The 19,544-nt window shown below is 39.6% G+C and overlaps 1 protein-coding gene across 1 annotated transcript; it reads right to left on the bottom strand.

Moving 5' to 3' along the window:
• Positions 1-14,826: 14,826 nt before the first annotated feature.
• LOC113442259 (acyl-coenzyme A thioesterase 1-like) lies at positions 14,827-17,596 on the bottom strand. The gene is made up of 3 exons (XM_026709732.2): positions 17,020-17,596; positions 15,997-16,199; positions 14,827-15,661 (listed from the first exon to the last, which is right to left on the bottom strand). The coding sequence occupies exons 1-3, from the start codon at positions 17,471-17,473 to the stop codon at positions 15,062-15,064; spliced, it is 1,257 nt and encodes a 418-aa protein (XP_026565517.2). The 5' UTR covers positions 17,474-17,596; the 3' UTR covers positions 14,827-15,061.
• Between the last annotated feature and the right edge of the window lie 1,948 nt (positions 17,597-19,544).

The raw sequence follows: 19,544 nt of genomic DNA on the forward strand, positions 1-19,544 counted from the left end.
TAGTAGAAACAAAAGATGGAGTACATTAGTCATATTGCACTAAATTGTAGCTAAAAGTTGAGCAAGCAGGCCCAACATTTAATCTGCAAGTTGAATTACAGAAGAAGGATTATCTGCCTTTTCTGTAATCCAGAAATTATCCTATTACCCACATGTACCCTATGGTTATCCTAATTAATACCAGGAAGAGGCAAGGTTTTGTTTAGCTGTTCACAAACGCCCAAATGAAATACGAGGAAATGCAGGGAGAAGGTGTTTAATTTTTTCATAACATTTGTAAAAAAAAAAAAGGCATTAATGTCTGTCAACAAATATAAATCTACATAGAAAATTTATAGGCATTGGAAGTTGGACTGCAGGCTATATTATTATTTATGCAAGGAAAAAAAAGAATGGTGGCAATTCACTAGAAGAATCAGACTGGGGGTGGTAAATGGCTCGAGCTTCCAACCATGTTGTTCTTTAAAACAAATTAAAATGTGATTCCCTTGTGGCAAATGGGTTGGAAGTTTTTAAAAAAGAATGCATGTCCTACATACAAAGGCACATATAGGACATAATGGTAACATTGTGTGCTTTCCAAGAAAGACTAGACCTTATCTTAGATGGCTAGTAGATGAGCAGAGGTGAAGTGAAGAAATTTTTAGAAAAGGGGAGAACTAAAATCACATAAAGAGTGTCAGATCAAGATTGCTGTGTGACAAGTTGTATTAACCTAATGTTCAGCTCAGGACAATGGAAGGAAACTTGACCATTGTTGTTTTAAGTAGCATGTACCTCTTCCCTTTAACCTTAGGTCCTTTTCGAAATTGTAGTGTTAGGGATACACCCTAGCAGAATCTGCATGGCAGTCAGGCAGGCAGGCAAAATATGTGAGATAAACGTTTTTGTAGCTGACACTCAGTAAAACAGATAAACTGTGCTAGTTAAATAGTTTATTCCAGTAAGAGTTATAGCATAGTCAAACAGTCCATATATCATTCACTAGTTCAGTCCGTCCAGGGATAATACAGTTGCAAAGTCCAGTGTCAAAAAAGAGGTCAGTAAACTTACAAATATCAGTCCAGTAATATATCTACTCGCAGTAGAGATATGAAGAAGTCAAACCTCCTTTCTTCCTTCGACGTTGCATCGTTGTTCAGTGTTTCGAGTGGGAACTTTCCCCATCCTTTCTGGAGATAACAGGCATTGTAATTGGGATAGGTGATGTTTTGGAAAAAAAGAATTCTTCTAAATAGAGGCACTTGAAATTATTAAAGCCTCCCATATGGGGAAATGAGGCTGGTTGGAAATGATCGGGGCATGGTTAGGCAAATATTTAGCAATGCATAAAATGCAATTGTTAGCTGGCATAGTTAAGAGTAAAATTACCACCTTGTGTGAATTTTTAGTCCTGTCAGTTAGGAATATGTCTGTTATTGTCAGCAGCTTTCAAATGTAATGCAGATCAGAAATAGGTCAGACAGATTATTACTAAGTATCTTTGCAGTAAGAAATATGTGGGCAGGATTTAGGAAACAATACTAGAAATCCGTAGACAAGTTGTTTATTTCTAGACTGTGGCTGAAATTTGATCAGTAACGATGAGCATGAAAAATGAATTTCTGATATCAGATAACCAAAAAAACAACAACAACCCTGGATGGTAAACCCAGAAAGGAAAAGCTCAGCATTGCATCTGCATTATGAACAGAACCTACTAAACCTTTGCCTTAGATTCACTGGGGAATCCAAAAGGGTCGTTCTCACTTAAGTAGTGCATATTTGTATAGTTTTCTGCAAATAGCACCTGAGATGTATCCAAGATATGCTACCACTGTGCCACCATTGGTTGCACATGTTGGAAATAGTTATAGTTTTCTCTTTTTCCTCTTTTGCTCTTAGACAGATGGGATTGCAGTACATTAAGGGACTGCCTCTTGCTTTTACTGCCCACATACACTACAGCAGTGGTGGGATTCAAAAAAAAATTACTACCTGTTCTGTGGGCATGGCTTGGTGGACATGATGTGGCTTGGTGGGCATGGCTTGGTGGGCATAGCAGAAGAAGGATACTGCAAAATCTCCATTCCCCCCCCCACTCCTGGGGGAAAGTTATTGCAAAATCCCCATTCCCTCCCCACCCCATTAACCTGCTTTCCAGCTCCATTCTCCTGTGCAGGACAACAAAAGAAGATACAGCCAATCAGCTGGGACTCAAAGCAGAGAATAGATGGGGAGATGCCAGTCAGAGGTGGTCAGAACCTGCTGAATATCACCTCTGCACTACAGTAAGCCAGTGTTTTTGAAACTTGGCAACTTTAAGATATGTGGACTTTAAAGTTGCCAAATTTGAAAAACCCTGCACTAAGCAATATAAGAAAATCCTGAATAATCTTTCTTTTCCAGACATCACTACAGTACCACCCGAGACAGAATAAACACTCCAGCCCTTCCTTCAGGATTCCACTCACCAATTTTGAATATTTTATACCTATTTTTAAAATGCATAAGGCTCCCTTCCTAAAGGAAAGACCAAGTGACAATTAAAGAGCCTCTCGCCATATCCAGTGCACAGATCTTAAGGAACACTAGGCCACAAGACTATACAGTTCAGGGCAAGGGAGGAAATTATTGATAAGGAGAGGAAACTACCAAGGAACTTGCTTTCATTAAAGATCAGAGAGACAAGATGGGTTCTTTTGGATCACACCAGGTTGATTTGCCAGATGTGCCAAGCAGAAATGACAGCAAAAGTGGAAAGATAATGAGAGACAACAGCTGACTAAAAATAAGCAAAGGAGTATTCCAGGCATTTCGATATTGACAAATAAAGTAATTATCTCTTATAATGAAAATGAAGGACAGATGATGAAGATGAAAAGGAATGTAATGGAAATTATGAAGAAGCCTTCGACCAAACATACATACTCTCTACTTCAAGTACTACATCCAGTTTTGTTCACCACATTATAAAAAAGATGTTGAGACTCTAGAAAAAGTACAGAGAAGAGCAACCAGGATGATTAGGGGACTGGAGGCTAAAACATACAATGAACTGTTGCAGGAACTGGGCTTGGCTAGTCTAGTAAAGAGAAAGACCAGGGGAGACATGATAGAGGTCTTCCAATGTTTGAGGGGCTGCCACAGAAAGGAAGGGGTCAAGCTATTTTCTAAAGCGCCTGTAGGCCAGACAAGGAATAATAGATGGAAACTGAACAAGGAGAGATTTAACCTGGAAATAAGGAGAAGCTTTCTGACAGTGAGAACAATCAACCAATGGAACAGCTTACCCTCGGAAGTTGTGGGAGCACCATCACTTGAGACTTTCAAGAAGAGATTGGACTGCCATCTGTCAGAAATAGTGTAGGGTCTCTCGCTTGGGTGGGGGATTGGACTAGATGACCTACAAGTTCCCTTCCAACTCTGATTATCTGTTATCTGTTAAAAGAAAAGACAGAATACAATAGATTAGAAATAACAAATGTTGCTTTGCAGAGCATAAGACACTGGTGCATAAGATCAGAAACAACCATTGATGCTCATTTTCACAAGACAATAGATAAAATATACTCATATACTACACTATACTATATAATATATTATATAATATACTATAGATGGGATGCCTATATACTGGGATGCCTGGTCTGGGTGGTTTAGAAATAAAAAGAAAATAAAATGGCCATTAGGAAAAGAATAAGGAATTATGTAAATATGTATATATGTATATATGTTATAGAAAAGATTGAAATGTAAGATGAAATGTATTGATTTGTAACAAGAATAAGATGTAATGGTAATGGAATAAGTAATCGTATATTGAAAAATGTAAGGAAATGTAAAAGATGTCTTGATGTTGATAACAATGTATATAATTTTATTTTATGTTTTTAAACTTTGGAAAATTAATAAAATATTTTTTTTTTAAAAAAGAAGCTCATAGGAGCTGTCAGCTTTTCAAGGTAATCCAGACAAGAAGCCTACCAGGAGTACTAACTCTATCCTTATTGTAAGGTTAAATTATCAGAATCTATGAGATTAAAAATATTCCTCCCCACATTTCGTTTGACTCTTCAGAAAACTAGGAAGGCTTCCTTCTGAAACATTTCTCACACCTCCCTTTTTCTGTGGACTGAGATATCTTTTACACACCAGGTACCCAGAGGTCCCACATGTGATTACATGCTGTTTGTTCTTAATGACTGGACTGCATTATGAAACAAGCTCTTTCTGGGAATTATATTGGTCCTTATACTGTTTATTATTATTATTATTATTATTATTATTATTATTATTATTATTATTATTATTGTTGTTGTTGTTGTTGTTGTTGTTGTTGTTACTACTACTACTACTACTACTACTACTACTATTATTAAAAACCAAACTATTTCAGACAGCCTATGGAGAGATGATTCCATTTGTATCTAGATGTGTGAATAGAGTTTATTTTATTACGTTCATGTCATGGATGTTTTAATGGACCGTTTCTTATCATGCAGTTATACTATCAGCAGCCTAAACAGCCTTTTGTGAGAGATACTAATCCAGTAGATAATAATCTACAGCAAGAGACTTCAAACTTGACAAGTTTAATTCTTGTAGACTTCAACTCCCAGAATTCCTAAGCTAATAGGACTAGAAGAGGAATTCTGGGATTTGAAGTCCACAACTTTTAAAACTGTCAAGTTTGAAGACCCCTGATCTACAGTATAAAGCTATGAATGCTATGAAGACAGACTATAACTTACATTTACTTATCTAGATTTTAATATTTTAATCTGAGACTTTAATCTTCTCCAAGGCAAAGAGATTACAAAGGAAAAGGTCGTCTCAGTGCAGACCTCTCCTCTCTCAGAATAAAGAATAGAATAGAATAGAATAGAATAGATACATATGCAAGGAGATGTTTAAGATCCTTGTCAGGACCTCTGCTAATTGGTCAGTGCAAGTCTACTATTATCCATAGCACCCCATCTGGACCTGCAGCTTTACTGGCCTTCATGGCCTTCAATACTGCTCTCACTTGGTGTTCATTCATGGTGAGTGGCTGGGAATTAGAAGGCCAGCAGGCAGGGGCTACAGGCTCAGGTCTTTTCACCTCATCGCGGGAGAAGGTGTTCCACTCTTCTACCAACGAGGCATCATCGTCAACCAACTTCCTCATGCTGCTCTTATAATCAGTTAGGTGTTGTAGTCCTTGCCACACTTGCTTTGTTACTTACCTAGGGGTCTCCCCAAAAGCTATGCTGATGAATGGAATAAAAACTTCCACTGTGGAATGGAATGAAAGAACAGAACAGAACAACAGAACAGAATAGAATAATAACTTTATTGTCACTTTGAATGTACACTAATCAGCATACATTAAAATGAAATTTCATGGCAAATGCTGTAGGGTGACCCCTCCAATATACACCTCCAAAAGAGAAAATAATTTCCCATCATGAAAGTGTTAAGCCTAGTTGTTGAGAAACTGATTCCCTGAAAGTGAACAGAGTTGGAGTAGCCTGCAGTATCATAGCAAGGCAGATCATAAACCTTAATGTTTGTCCCATTTTAAGCATCCTATCAAAATGAAACCATTTTTGTCTCCTTCAAAAAGTTAACTCCACTTATCAAGAAGCGGCATAAGTTCCATTGTTCCATATTATTTTCTGTAGAAAATCTGAGGCTTCACACCAAAAGGTTTATCATTCTCATTCCCTTGACAAGTACAATTCCTCTGGAAATGTTCCTGATTTTGGAAGGAAGAGGAAGTCAATATATCTCTCCCACATTTTCACTGTGCTTCTCAACACTTTGATTCCATTGGCTCAGAACTGCAGGTCAACATGCACTTCTTGGGCATTGTGGTACAGAGAGCTACAGAACTACACAATTTCAAGTCCTTCAGCCTCAAGCTCTAGGCAAGTCTCAAAGTGTCAGCCGTTCAAAATAGGTTAGTCTAGAAATCCAGTATAATTTAGATGAATACTGCATTTATAATAAAGTTATAGCAACAGAATTTGCAATTTGAAACATGTTTCCCTCTCTTTTCCTTTATCTTTATGAGAAGTAGGGAGGAGCTTGTCTGAGATGTTTACTTATATTACACTCCATCCACCAAATCAGGCCTATTTTATCTGTTGCCTCTTCCTCCTGCCCCTCAAGGCCATTCTCTTTTCTTTTCGCTCACAGCATTTGCCTTGTTCCCATTACACTTCCAATGCACTCCAAGCATATATGAAAATTAGAAATTAATCCACCACACCTTTATATTTCAAATCTGGGAAGGAACTAATAATTGAGTTTTGGACCTGACCAATGTGATGAGGAACAGTACCCAGGGGGAAACCATCCTGGCACCACATATATTTACTATACTACTGTACTATAATTACATAAAATTGATGTATTCCTTTGTATATATAAATATTACATGTAGTATTAACGGCATTAAATAATACTTTTACTTGTATTAGCTACACCTACGCTCATAAATCCTCTCTACAAAGAAAAAGAGAAGCAGTGTAGCATAACATGAGTGGGAAAACTGGAAGATCAAGTTGTCTCCTTGAACCTTGTGGCTTTTTGTTATTAAAATCATTACAAGTTTCTCTTGATCGCATTATGAAGCTAAACTAGCAGATGACATTTTATAAGAAATATGACACTCCTGAACAAACTCTATCAAATTCTACTTGTTTTTACTTGACTCATACTCTAAGGTCCCTTCCAACTCTGTATTCTATTCTACACCTGAAAGATGCTTCTGTAGTTTTGGAAGCAACATCCCTCTGTTCTCCTTGACAATTTGTATCCAGAACTGTATGTTCAACAGCACAGATTTATTTATTCATTTATTTAAAAGGTTTATACAGGCACCCATCTTAAACACAATCCTGGACAGCAGACAACAGTATAAAATCCTGTAATCATAAACCAGAAAACAAACACCCAGCACTTCAGCCAACTCCATGAGATGCCCCAAAACCCAGATGTCCTCATTCTATCCCACGTTCTGGGTAAGTCAGTTCTTGATGGCCTTCTGAAAAGCTGAAAGGCTGGGAGCCTGCAGAATCACCATGAGGAGAGTGTTCCTTAAAGTAGGGGCAGCTACCAAAAAGGTACACTAAATAGAAAGAATTCTGGAGTGCACCTACTCTATCCAATCTGGTGGGAGGGACAGATACTGTCAGGGAGAAGTGGTTCTGCAAGTAACAGGTGGCAGTATGTTGGCCCTGATTGTGTCACACATTTAGTTAGGGCATGGGTAAGTTGGCATGCCATGTAAACCTCCTATAGTGACTGAACTCAGTCAAGATTTGCCAAAGGTGTTAAGTTTTAACTCTAAATAAAGCTTTGAGTTTGGCTTTAAAGCACCTCCTTAGAACCTGCTTCATATGAATAGCTGAATGTGTAGGCATTCATTATTGTCCATGATAACACCAAAATGACAAAATGTGCATTGTGATAGAACGAGCCAAGGTCTGCCCTTCCATATATGAACTTTTATATCACTTGTAAATGCATACGGGACTATTTGCATCAGGATGTACTTTTCCTTACTTGCAGACATCTATGAATGATCAGTGATTCACTGACATTCTTGTTTTCAGAATCTGTCTAAAATTCCCATTTGTGGGACCACTTCAGTTTTCCCATAGGCACAGTGTTGAAATTCCATGAGGATAAAGGGGAACTGAAATGGGAATTGGTAGACCAATGGTGTTGATTCTCACTGTGACATTTTTCTTACTCATTTTGCTCTGAAATCTAGCATGCCTTGATAGTACACTACTGATACATAGTTAAAGTAATACATTATGTGACCCCAGCCATTAGTATCTTTAATGGCATTACATTATCCATGCATCAAAAAGTAGCAACAGATTTAAGGGGTATATGTGTGCATTAAGCTTGTGATGGAATTATCATCCCAATTATCATGGAATTATTGCCCTGTTCATTCAACTGGTTTAGGAAGTTTATTTAACCCAAACCAGATCACAGATTGTTCACAGGGATAAATTATCTTCAACCACTCAATCCATTGTCCCTGATTGCCTATCTACTGCTTAGTGCTGCTGGAACTAAAAACTGGTCGAGTTCCAAGCCAGGAGAAAGATGCTGGAAATAAAATGGAGGCTTGCAGCAAGGAAAGAAGGCCTCTGTTTATTTTAATTTCCAGAAACTTCAGTGACAGCAGCATGTTTCTGGGGTGGCTGATAAAACAGGGTTGGGATAAGTGGGCTTTTATACATTCTTTGGGGGTTTGTGATTGAGATGCCTGTCGTTGTGAAATATACTTTGACCTGTGCCTGAGTGTGCCCTTTTAGTATTCTAATTATGGTTGCCTGGCTCCCATTGTGGCTGGGAGATCATGCCCTGTCCCTGGAATTGGGTGTGGAATATACATTTTAATCCCAGCAGCTCCAGCCTTCTGTGGGAGCTGTGGCTGAAGGCGTTTTATTTATGAATAGGATGGCCTGGCTATCTTCATGGGTACAAAATATCCACTTCTAAACACTTGAGGCTTCTGCTTGAGGTCGTTCCCCTATGGCAGGAAAACTGGGGTTCCTTTCTGCCTTTATTAAGACTTTTCTCCGTTTCTCTTTTGGGGAAATATAATATTCTGCCTCTTTTTAATATTCCCCAAAATATTACATTCTCGGGGGGGCGGGGGGCGGAGGGGGGCTTCCCACAGTGCTTAGTCCTAGAAAAAGGGGTAAAAATGGTTTTCAATCACAGTCAAAATCTTGATTTTGGGGGCTTCTTCCCACCCACTGGCTATGCTTCCGCTGCATAATAGGAAGAGAACTGGTGATGTCATGTAGCCATGCCAAGACTCTCCTGATGCAAAGGCATACCAAGCATGTCCTGGAGGAAGAAGGTGGGGTTCTAGGCAGCCCCAAACGGGTGGTTTTTAATCTAATTGTTAGTTATATGCTAATGAAACCTCCCATGAGGGGAATGTACGGTATTAGATTTGTGACTGAGACAGGCATGTTATGGAAGCAGGGCCATTAAATAAATACATTTTTTTTAATGCAAATAAAACAGTGGAGAAGAACCATCAGGAAATTAACACTGAGGGAAAAATATCTGGTCCATCTTCCATATTATTTGCCCAATTTAGTATTTCCCTTTCCTTTGAAATTTTGGACAGACAACACACAGGTACACATTTGTTAAATGATAAATAGCACTGAGAGGTCAAACAAATTGGATGTAAAAGAAAATAATCTGGGTTCTCAGCCTGGTTTTTTCCATATCTAAAACTGATTTCCAGGTTTGTACTTTTTTAAAAAAAACCTGGTAAAACACTGCCATCTTGAGTTTAAGAAATGAAACCTCACTCTGAGAATATGAGAGCTTCCAATCTATGTGCTGTACATCAGATTTTCCTTTCTCAGCATCCCAACATCCGTTATTAAACACATTAAAGCCTATGGTGTTATGTAAGTGCACAGCAATTAAATGGGGTTCTTTCAAAATACTTCATATTTATCACATCACTAAAAGCAGAGACATATGCCATTAAATCAATATTTCTCAACCGTGGCAACTTTAAGACATGTGGACATTAACTCCCAGAATTCCCTAGCTCACATGCCATGATGATGATGATGATGGTGGTGATGGTGATGGTGATGACGATGATATAGAAAAATATTCCTAGATGCCCTTTTCCATTTCTTTGCAAATAAACAGAAATTAATTCAAAACTCCACCAGGATGAATTTGGGATGATGCCATTATTTGTTGCTATCTTCTTTTTACTGCTACCATCAAGGCTTGCAAAATCAGTTCTTTATTATTCTGGATGTTATAGTCACACAGATTTATCAATGTGTTCAATTCATCTTTATTATAAGTGTGAGTTCAATCATCCCATATGGTGACATGCCACTGGCAAAATCTACCATACCTTCAGCTACTTCAGCAGAGGTGCGCTTAATCCCTGCATAAAGAAATGGAAAGTGATTATTTTAAAAATAGTCGATTATTTAAAAAAAAAACCAAGAGGACCCAAATTATATTGTAAAACTCATGCTGTTGCATTTATGTTCACCATACACCGTAGCACATCTGATTCTGATTTTAACTAAAATAAATCAAAATGGCAGAATGTGGATTCATAATGTGACATGAGAGTGTCTTGAGGCAAGATTTATTTATTCGTTTATTAAATTTATTTGCTGCACATCTCATTTTGGAGTGAAGATGGGTAGCTAACAAATAAATGATGAGAGACTTGGAGGAGATTGCATGCCGAGCAGAAGAGAAATTAACAAAAGGTCCCATGTATAGAGTCATAGTTTAAGTAAAAACTACCCAAACCTAGCTTATATGAAAAGATTATGTTTCCAAAAAATGTTGCATGCTTAATTAAGCCTTAACATTCATTTAAATGTCTACCAGATTAAAGCTTCTAGCTATATCTGTTTTAACTAACATTTGTTATTGATTCTTCTCTCTACTGCAGTTTAATACTGGAAGCAAGTTTTTATTTGAAGATTCTTATGGCATAAAGAAAATCATAAACAAGAGAAGCATGAAATATTGGAAAAAACAGGTTGGACACAACATTATGCCATAATCTTCAGGAATATCTTCTTATGTTACTGAGCAATTAAATTTTAATTAAGCTGGATAACTGAAGTGAAGATTGTTGCTAAAGACTCAAATACTAACCAGTTTTTTTTTATAGAAGAATCATTCCACCAATGGGAAGTGAAAAACAGTTGGGGCATTGGAGTTCTCCTTCTCTTAAAAAATGTAGCACTCCTTTGGATTTTGCCTGTCAGTATAACATTAGGAAAAGGGATATCTTGATACAAGCAGTATTTCCCATCTGTTCTATAGACCATAGACGAAAAACAAGGGAAATCAAATACAAAACCAAGGCCATTTCTTTTTCTCCCTGAACTTTACATCTATTTCTTTCAGACCCAACTAAAAATGTAACGCTTTAGTCAAAAAGTCTGATATGCTCTTCAGCAACATTTGGCAATGTTTTAACATGATGAGATCATTTGAATATGCATGTCCTATTGGCCATTATTTGTTGTCCTGAGTGTGCCAAAAAAAATCATGCATTTCCTTTTTAACAGACATTTTTACAATTAGGAATCAGTTTACATTTCACATTTAAACAGTATCAGAAAATTCTACATGTGGCTCTGTAATTCATAAAGTGACAGCAGTCACTGAGAAGCAAAACCAAAAGGTGCTTCAGGCAGAGCTGCTATAATAGGAGCTGCCAAAAATTGATCCTTGCTGGCACCATTGTAGGAATTCTAGCTCCTTTTAAGTTGTTGACCAAGGGCTAAAAAGCCAAGCAAACATAAAAAGAAAGCTGGTTGGGGAATTCTGGGAGCTGAAATCCATGTATCTAAAGTTTTCTTTAGACTCCCCTAAATCAATCACCTTTGAAACTCTGCTTAGTAATAAAGAGGATGAGGAGGGAGAAAGAGAGGGAGGGAGAGAGAGAGAGAGAGAGAGAGAACTTACAGTAGTTCATTTAGTGACCATTCACAATTACAACAGCACTGGAAAAAAAGTGACTTGTGACCATTTTTCACACATGATCCTTGCAGGTTTCCCCATGGTCATGTGATTTACATTCGGATGCTTGACAACTGCTTCATATTTATGATGGTTGCAGTGTCCTGGCATCTCGTCATCAACTTTTGCAACCTTCTGACAAGTTGAATGATCAATTAAATGAAAATAGCAACAAGTGAGGTTTTTAGATTTGACAGAAACCCTAATTTGGGCCATTATGTAATTTCTGGAGTACAAATGTTTCTTTTATGTTTCATGAAATCTAATAGGTAGAATAGGATTCAGTAAGAAAAGAAATACATTTGAGGTTTGTAAATGAGTGTTAAAAATGAAGCTTGGATTTTGGTGCAATAATAGAAAAGAAACTATATATTACATACCGTTCAAACTCTGTAGTTACATCGTAATTACATTTCAAACAGCCGCCTTTATTCTGCTACAACTGATGCCATAATAAATATAAGTTGTAATTGCCCAAAGTCCTACTTTAACTGGGTTGTACATTGATCAGTTTTCAGGAGAGAAATACAAACTTCTCCATGCAGGAATGTTTACGGCACTATTTGTTTTTAATCTTTAAAGAATTTTATTGCAGAATATAAATACAAATATAATTCATTTAAACTATTCCAAAAAATAGAGGTTTCTTTAAATTCTTACATAAGATCAGTCTTGCAAAGTCTCTGAGTTATCTATATCAATAATTCGTTTGCATCACTTATGTACCGTATTTGAGTGCGACTTACAATATGTCTCTGATATGATTTCAAACCAAAACCAAAACAAACAAATTTTACAGCTCTGTTAAAAAGAAACTGGACATGGTCCCTAAAAATCTCATTGTAAACCTTGAGAGCCAGTTTAGTGCAACGTTTAAGGCACCAGTTTAAAGTTTAGAAACCGTGAACTCTAACGCCTTCTTAGTCATGAAAGCAGCTGGCTGACCAGACATGTTAGCTCAGCCTTAAAGAATCAGTAATAATAAACCACTTTTGAAAAAACCTTGCCAAGGAAACAACAGTGCCCCAAAGTGCACACAAACACATTGGAACTGCAATCATATCCTGGCCCCTAGGCCTGGAAGAACAGCCAGTTTCTCATGGCCTTCCTGAATGGACAGGATTGAGCAATCTCAGATGGATATTAAATTATTCTCCATGATGCCACAATGACAAACAGGGCACAGTTTTAATGAGCCAGAGTATGCACACTTTGTACAGGTTGTCCTCCACTTACCATCTGTTTAGTGAGCATTTCAAGTTTCAATGGCACTGAAACAGGTTGACTTAGGGTCATTTTTTACACTTATGACCGCTGCAGCATCCCCATATTCACGGGATCAACTTTCAGAGACTTGGCAACTGGTTCATAATTATGACGGTTGCATTTTCCCAGGGTCATGTGATCAGCTTTTGTGACCTGACAAGCAAAGTCAATGGGGAAGATACATTCACTTAACAACCGTGTTACTAAACAACTGTAGTGAAAACTTGGGGTAAGAAATGTCATAAAACGGGGTAAAATTCACTTAACTGTCTCACTTAACAACAGAAATGTTGGGCTCAATTGTGGTCTTAAATAGAGGACTACCTGGTGTTTTTTTCACTGTATTGAACTAATGTGTTGCATATAGCTATCTACATACATTTTCTCTAGTGATTAATCGATGTTGTGTACATATGTCTGTTGCCTATGTACCCAGCCCAAACAGGAAACATAAACACCTCTGTATTTTTGTTTTCTCCTCGTGTTACATGTGGCTTTGTAAGTATATGTGCACAGGGAAGCACATGGCTGGGTGCCTAGGCTCTGTTCTGCATCACACAACCAGCTGGGAAAAGGGGAATTTCAGCAACATGCCAGGCTATTTTCCCTAAGGAGGCATGAGGGAAATTCTTCTGAAATTTTCTTCTCTGCAACCCTTGTCCAAATCCATTCCATTTTTGAAGTTCATCTATTTTTGCTAGCTCCTCCCCATGCCAAGTTTGGTGGCATTTTGTTACTTTTTTTTTCAGAAAACTGCCCTCTTATGGTGAGACGTGGAACAGCTCTGAGCCACTTTATTTTCACAAAACTCTACTGCGGTCAGGTTAGAGTGAAAGGAGAGAAGACGATTAATTCAGCTGTCTTGGAAAATCTTAAAACAAAAGGATCACATGTTGTGAGGCAGAAAAGTGTTCCATATTTACTTCTGCCCACTTAAGACTATAGCTTTCTTTGAAGAAAGTTAACTGAACAGACCGGCCCTTCTCAAGTCAAGTCTCAAGTCTAAATGAACAGGTCTGGAAAGACTAGGCAACTTGTACCTCCCAGGTCACCTATTCTCATGCAGAGGAGAGCTACTGTCTAAAAGAGCAGAACCCCAAAAAGACTGAGAATAGTAAGACAGATAATAGAAGAGGAAGTAGGAGAGTCTTGAGATGAACTTGGATCTATCAACCATTCATGATGGGAAACTGTAGAGAATACTCATGGTGGGCTAAGCAACCTAGCACCTGCTAAGATACAAGCTTCCTTGTCTGGGCCACTTTGCTTACCTCTTTATTGAAAGGGCTCTAAATCATGGTTGAAAGAGATAAACCCAAGATTGATCTCTGCCCTTGCAGAAGAGGGGCTCAACTAGGGGTGGGATTTTATTGGTTTGGTGAGCGTGCACAGCATTCGAAAACCGTCAATTTACAGCTCTAAAACTTACTTTCTACTGCAGCGCTGGGTGAGTAAAACAGCTGAGGTGTGGCAATCCACCGTACCACACCTCAGCTGAGCGACAAACACGGAAATATAGGACAGACTAGGGCAGGGGTGGGTAGGTGGGGCCAACGGATCATCGTTCATACCAGTTCACCTGAACTAAAGCGAACTGATAGCAGCCCACCCCTGGGCTCCAGGCACTGTGCTGCCAGTGTCATTGGCAGCAGAGGAACGGGATGTTACTTTCCTAAAAGTAAAAGGGAGGGCCTGTAACCACTACATCACTAATGACGTTTGTGGCAGTAGCTTAAGCATTTTACTACCAGGGTAACCTTGAATATCCAAATACAAAGATGTACAGCTGGGAGAGAATCTGTATGTTGTATCGAGGTGGAAGCAGAAATTGTTTATGGGGTATAGCAACTGTATTCTGGTGGGTTGTATATGCATGTGCAATTCACTTGTGTGGGCCCACCAAAAGCATGGCGACACCTAATACACCCTTATGGCTTGCCTCTAGTCCACGAAACAATTTGCAAGTCAGATTATTCAGGTTTTATTCAGGTCTATCAATATGAAATACTCAAACTGCAACTGATTGGACAGAAGGATAGATCTGTTTATTACATATGATGTATGTGTAAGGTGATTAAGTGTCTCCAGCTGGGAGTGTTTTCACCAACTAATAAAAACTGTGGTGCCCCATAAGTGTACCTGAAAGTGGCAAAATATGCATTCTAAAGACGATCACTCAGAGTTTAACTTGGTTAGCAACTGACATCTAAAGCAGCACGAGCAATTCTGCCTTTCTTACAAGCAAGTATGAAACTGCAGCCTATAAAGTACTTTTCAAAGTTGACTCCAGCAAGTGTTGTCTGAAAAAAGCCAATATTCTTTGCCAGGCATCTTCCTGTGCCTCTGCATGTTCTTTCCACTTTCCACCCCAGATTATATATAACCCAATTATCTTGTGAAATGAAATATAGCACAAGGGCATATAAGGAGGCTCCAAGAGGTGCCCAGCTCCAGGATAGCAATAGAACTCCACATGACGTCCTTTCTGCTGAAGGCGACTAACAGCTTCTTGGCAGAACATTTGACTTTTCCAGTTTCTGTCATCCTGTCCACATATGAAGAGGTACTTGCTTAAGGACTTTTCAACAGGGATGCGGCATGGCCAGGTCGATGGGTCTTTGGGTTCATCCATTATTTCAGAAATATTCAATACATTCGGATCATCAGTAAGTTGGACCTTCCCCAAATCACAAGGATGAGGTGGAATGGTGTGTCCTTTCACTTTCAAAGGGAGAAAAGCATTTAACCCTGAGCCAGAAATGCTGACAGCAGCTTGGATGTCTGGCGAAAATGCAGCTAAAGCAAGAGCGAGATCTGCACCTTTAGATAGTCCCAGGACTCCAATTTTCATAGATTTAACCTGAAACCATAGGAAAAGGATTAAGTTAATATCCACATCCATTCTTTCCCCCATTAATTAAAAATTAATTAAATTAAAAACTATCTCCTAACTTCATTTCCTCCACATGATCTGCAATTATAACATTCAAAATACATAACAAATTGGGAGAACACTAAGTTGAGTGAGGGTGGCCAAAGAGAACTAGATAAGTTTACATTTATGAATCTCAGTATAAACTAAAGTTTTCAGTTCCAACAACACTTCAAATTAACTGCGTAGTACTACAAAAACTACAATTATTTCTTGCTCAAAAGTCAACGCCCCATCACCCATGATCTTAGTTTGCTTGGTACCTTTTGGTGTCTCTGCAAGAACTTTATTGCTTCACCAAAATAATCTAAGTCAAGGAACTCTGGGTAAGCTGGGAGATCTTCAAAAGCTAAAAAAGCAAGCGCCAGAGTAACAAAACCTCTGCTTGCCAGAAGACTTGCTCTGTACTCCACAAGTCCACCTCCACTTCCATACAAATCAATAAGTGCTGGGAAAGGTCCAGGGCCTAAAAAAGACATAAAAAAGAACAGAGTTTTACAAGATTATAAAACCACACCGGCGGATACTTTTGGAAAGAAAATTCAGACACCGGCCCTTACAAAACCTACAACTTCCGACACCCTTTCCCAGGCTACAGTTCTCCAACAGCTGGTGGAGCTCCCAGAACCCCAAATCAAACCATCTAGACACGCAGATATCCAGCACACTTGGAGAATAAATGCGGAACATTAAGACGACTAGTGAAGCCTTACTTCACCTCCTGGTCTACGATAAATGGACACCAGGGAGTGTTTCACCCAGTTGTGAAACAGCATTCTTACTTTTACTTAGCTGGAATGCTTCTCTATTTAGATCTAGAACAGTTCAGTATTTTAACTATTCTGATTTAATGCTGCTGTTTCCTTAGAATTTTAATCCAGGTTTTATGGCCTACAACTGTAGCATTTTAAGTGTTCAATTTCATACAATATATGTTGTGTCCACAGCAAAGAGCACCTAGGAAGGAAAATCAAAAGCACATCTGCCACTCTCAAGACATCACCGGTAGAGATGAACTCTATAGCAATTTCTAGAGATGCAGTCTTGCTCATTTGCTCTGAGGTTCACATGACGGGAACACTCGCCTGGATTTGGGAACCTAGAAGGAAAGCAGCTCCTGAGATGGAAGGGACTCCACTATTTTCAATGACGCAACGTTTCCAGCGAGTTCATTCGCTGCCCGCTTTTCCACAGCCCTCCTGAGCGCGTTTTTGTTTTTTTTTCAGAGATCTCAGCCCGGCGACTCCCGGGGTTTTTAGGCCCATCCATTCGTGCAACTAACTCACCGGGCGGGCAGAAAAGCGTGGCTCGGAGCCGGCCTTCTCGGACGGGCACTCTGTTCACGCCTTCGGCTATGAAGCGCCTCTCGCTGCGGCAGCTGCAAAGGGGCGAGCCGGGGACTCCGCGCCCGTCGTACACCTCGTAGGTGACACAGAAAGGGGCGAGGACGTTTCTCTTCCTCAGCCTCTTATAGGGCGTCGTGGATTCCAGCGACCACAGTAGGCCCATGGGCTCGACCCCGCAGTAGCTCCCACCCAGCGAGGGGGAGCAGCTGAGGTCCAGTTCTCCGTTCCCTTCAGCCCGATAGTAAGCGCGCGATTGGAAAAGGCAACCGGCCTCATCCACCAAGGAGGCCGCCACTGTCACCTCCTGCAGCGGGGAGAGGCCCTCGATCTTCACCTGGACGGGATCGTCATACAGGCAGGTAGGGGAGGGCAAGATCGAAATGCGCGCCGCCATCTGAGCAAGTTTGCTAAGGCTAAAGCCAAGCTTCCCTCGGCTCCCACTCAGGGCCCGGCCGTGCTTATTTTGCCCCCTGGCCTTTGGCTCCCGATTTATAACCCGAAAGATTTAGGGCGGTGAATAAAACCACGCCGTGCGGGTTTGTGGGAAATGTAGTTCTTCAAAATCAGAAAGCGAGAAATGGTTTGCGCCTATTAGTTGCTAAGACATCAAAAGGCAGAAGTGGCTCTAGTCCGCCTTGAGGCACGATGCAACTGAGTGACCTTGAGCCAGTCACACACTCTCAGCCCTAGGAATAGGAGAAGAGCAAACCAGCTTTGAAAACCTGGTCAAGGATAACTGCAGGGACTCTTCTTGCTCAGCCTTATGCCTTTTCAAACTACAGTAACACATTTCATTTGGCACAGGTCCCGTCATCAGTCAATCGCAGGGCAAGGAGGGGAAATCAGGATTGGACACCATGAAATAATAATAGTCACAAAATTCTGACAAATTATGGAGGGAGCTACCAAGCTGAAATCAAATCAGTCCTGCAAACTGCCAGGTGTTTGCAACACTTGCCTTGCTAGCTTGTCCCCTTGCACAGCAGAACTGGCAATCAAAAAACAAAAGTGAGAACGTTGACTTTAGGTATATGACACAGAGATTTTGTGGACAACAAGCCACTCAAAAATTTGAGAATATCCTATTAAAACAACTGGCATATTAAAATATTCCCATAGTCTATATTGTAAATCATCATTAGGAACCAAAAGCTTATTTTTTATTGTTTGTTTATGTAAATATTTATTTGCAACCATAGATGTTAGGTGATCACATATGAAATTACAGCAACCATATTAGTTCAACAGATTTCCCTCCCCCCATAATTAACAGCACTATTTGTCAAAATGTGCTTTGCATCTTCCTTTGCAGCCATAGCAAACAATGCAAATTTTTTCATTATGCTTGTCTTCATCAGACAATAAGATATCAATCAGTCAGAATAGACCTGGAAGGGACCTTCAAGGTCTTCTAGTCCAACCCCCTGCTAAAGCAGGAGACCCTGTACCATTTCAGACAAGTGACTTTCCAGTCTGTTCTTAAAACCTCCAGTAATGAAACACCCACAACTTCTGGAGGGAAGCTGTTCCACTGGTTAATTGTTCTCGCTGTTCCGAAGTTTCTCCTTAATTCCAGGTTGCTTCTCTCCTTGATTAGTTTCCATCTCTTGTTTCTTTTCCTGCCCACAAGTGCTTTGGAAGTAGGTTCACCCCCTCCACTTTGTGGCATCTCTCAAATATTGGAATACTGCTATCCTGTGCCCCCTATCCCTTCTTTTTTCCAGACTAGCCAAACCCAAATTCTGCAACCAGTCTTGATGTTTCAGTCTCCAATCCTTTAATCGTCTTAGTTGCTCTTTGCTCTTTTTCCAGTTTCAACATCTTCTTTGTCATGTGGTGAGGAAAACGGGATGCAGTATACCTGGTGTGTTCTTACTAAAGCTTTATAAAGTGGTAGTAATAATTCACATGATTTTTATTCTATGCCTCTGTTTATGCAACTCTGGGAAGCCCATCCCCAAGAATGAAATATTTTTAGAAATATTAAAAAGGCAGAATACTATATTTCTCTAAATGAGAAATGGAAAAACAAGCTCATAAAAGACAGAAGGTAATCTCCCTGCCCCCAAACAAAAAAAATGGAGGTGGCCCTGTTCTCATATCCTTCAGCCCTGCATAGAAAAAACTCCACAAAGCAGATCACACTGCCTCAAATGCTGCCTCCATCCATTTGAACCAGGGAATTGGTAGAAAGCCATCACAGCAAACAGAATGGACCACACCTTCCCGAGGCCTTACCACCAAGCCAAGACTAACATCATCTAGCAGACATGAAAGAGAGGACCCTTAGATGGACCAGTGAAAACTAAAAGATTTTCTTCAATCCCTAGAAGACATCTGGAAAGACTATGGGGGGAAGGGGGGAAATTCATTGTAAGGTTTTCTTTGTTGCCTCATTTATGTTGTAATGAGTTAAATGGACTCATGGAGGGATGGCATTTGGGAGTGGTTGGCACAAGAAGTTC

This window comes from Pseudonaja textilis, chromosome 1 (assembly GCF_049901715.1).
Source record: "Pseudonaja textilis isolate UNSWEBS1 chromosome 1, rPseTex1.2, whole genome shotgun sequence".
Lineage (NCBI taxonomy): Eukaryota > Metazoa > Chordata > Lepidosauria > Squamata > Elapidae > Pseudonaja > Pseudonaja textilis.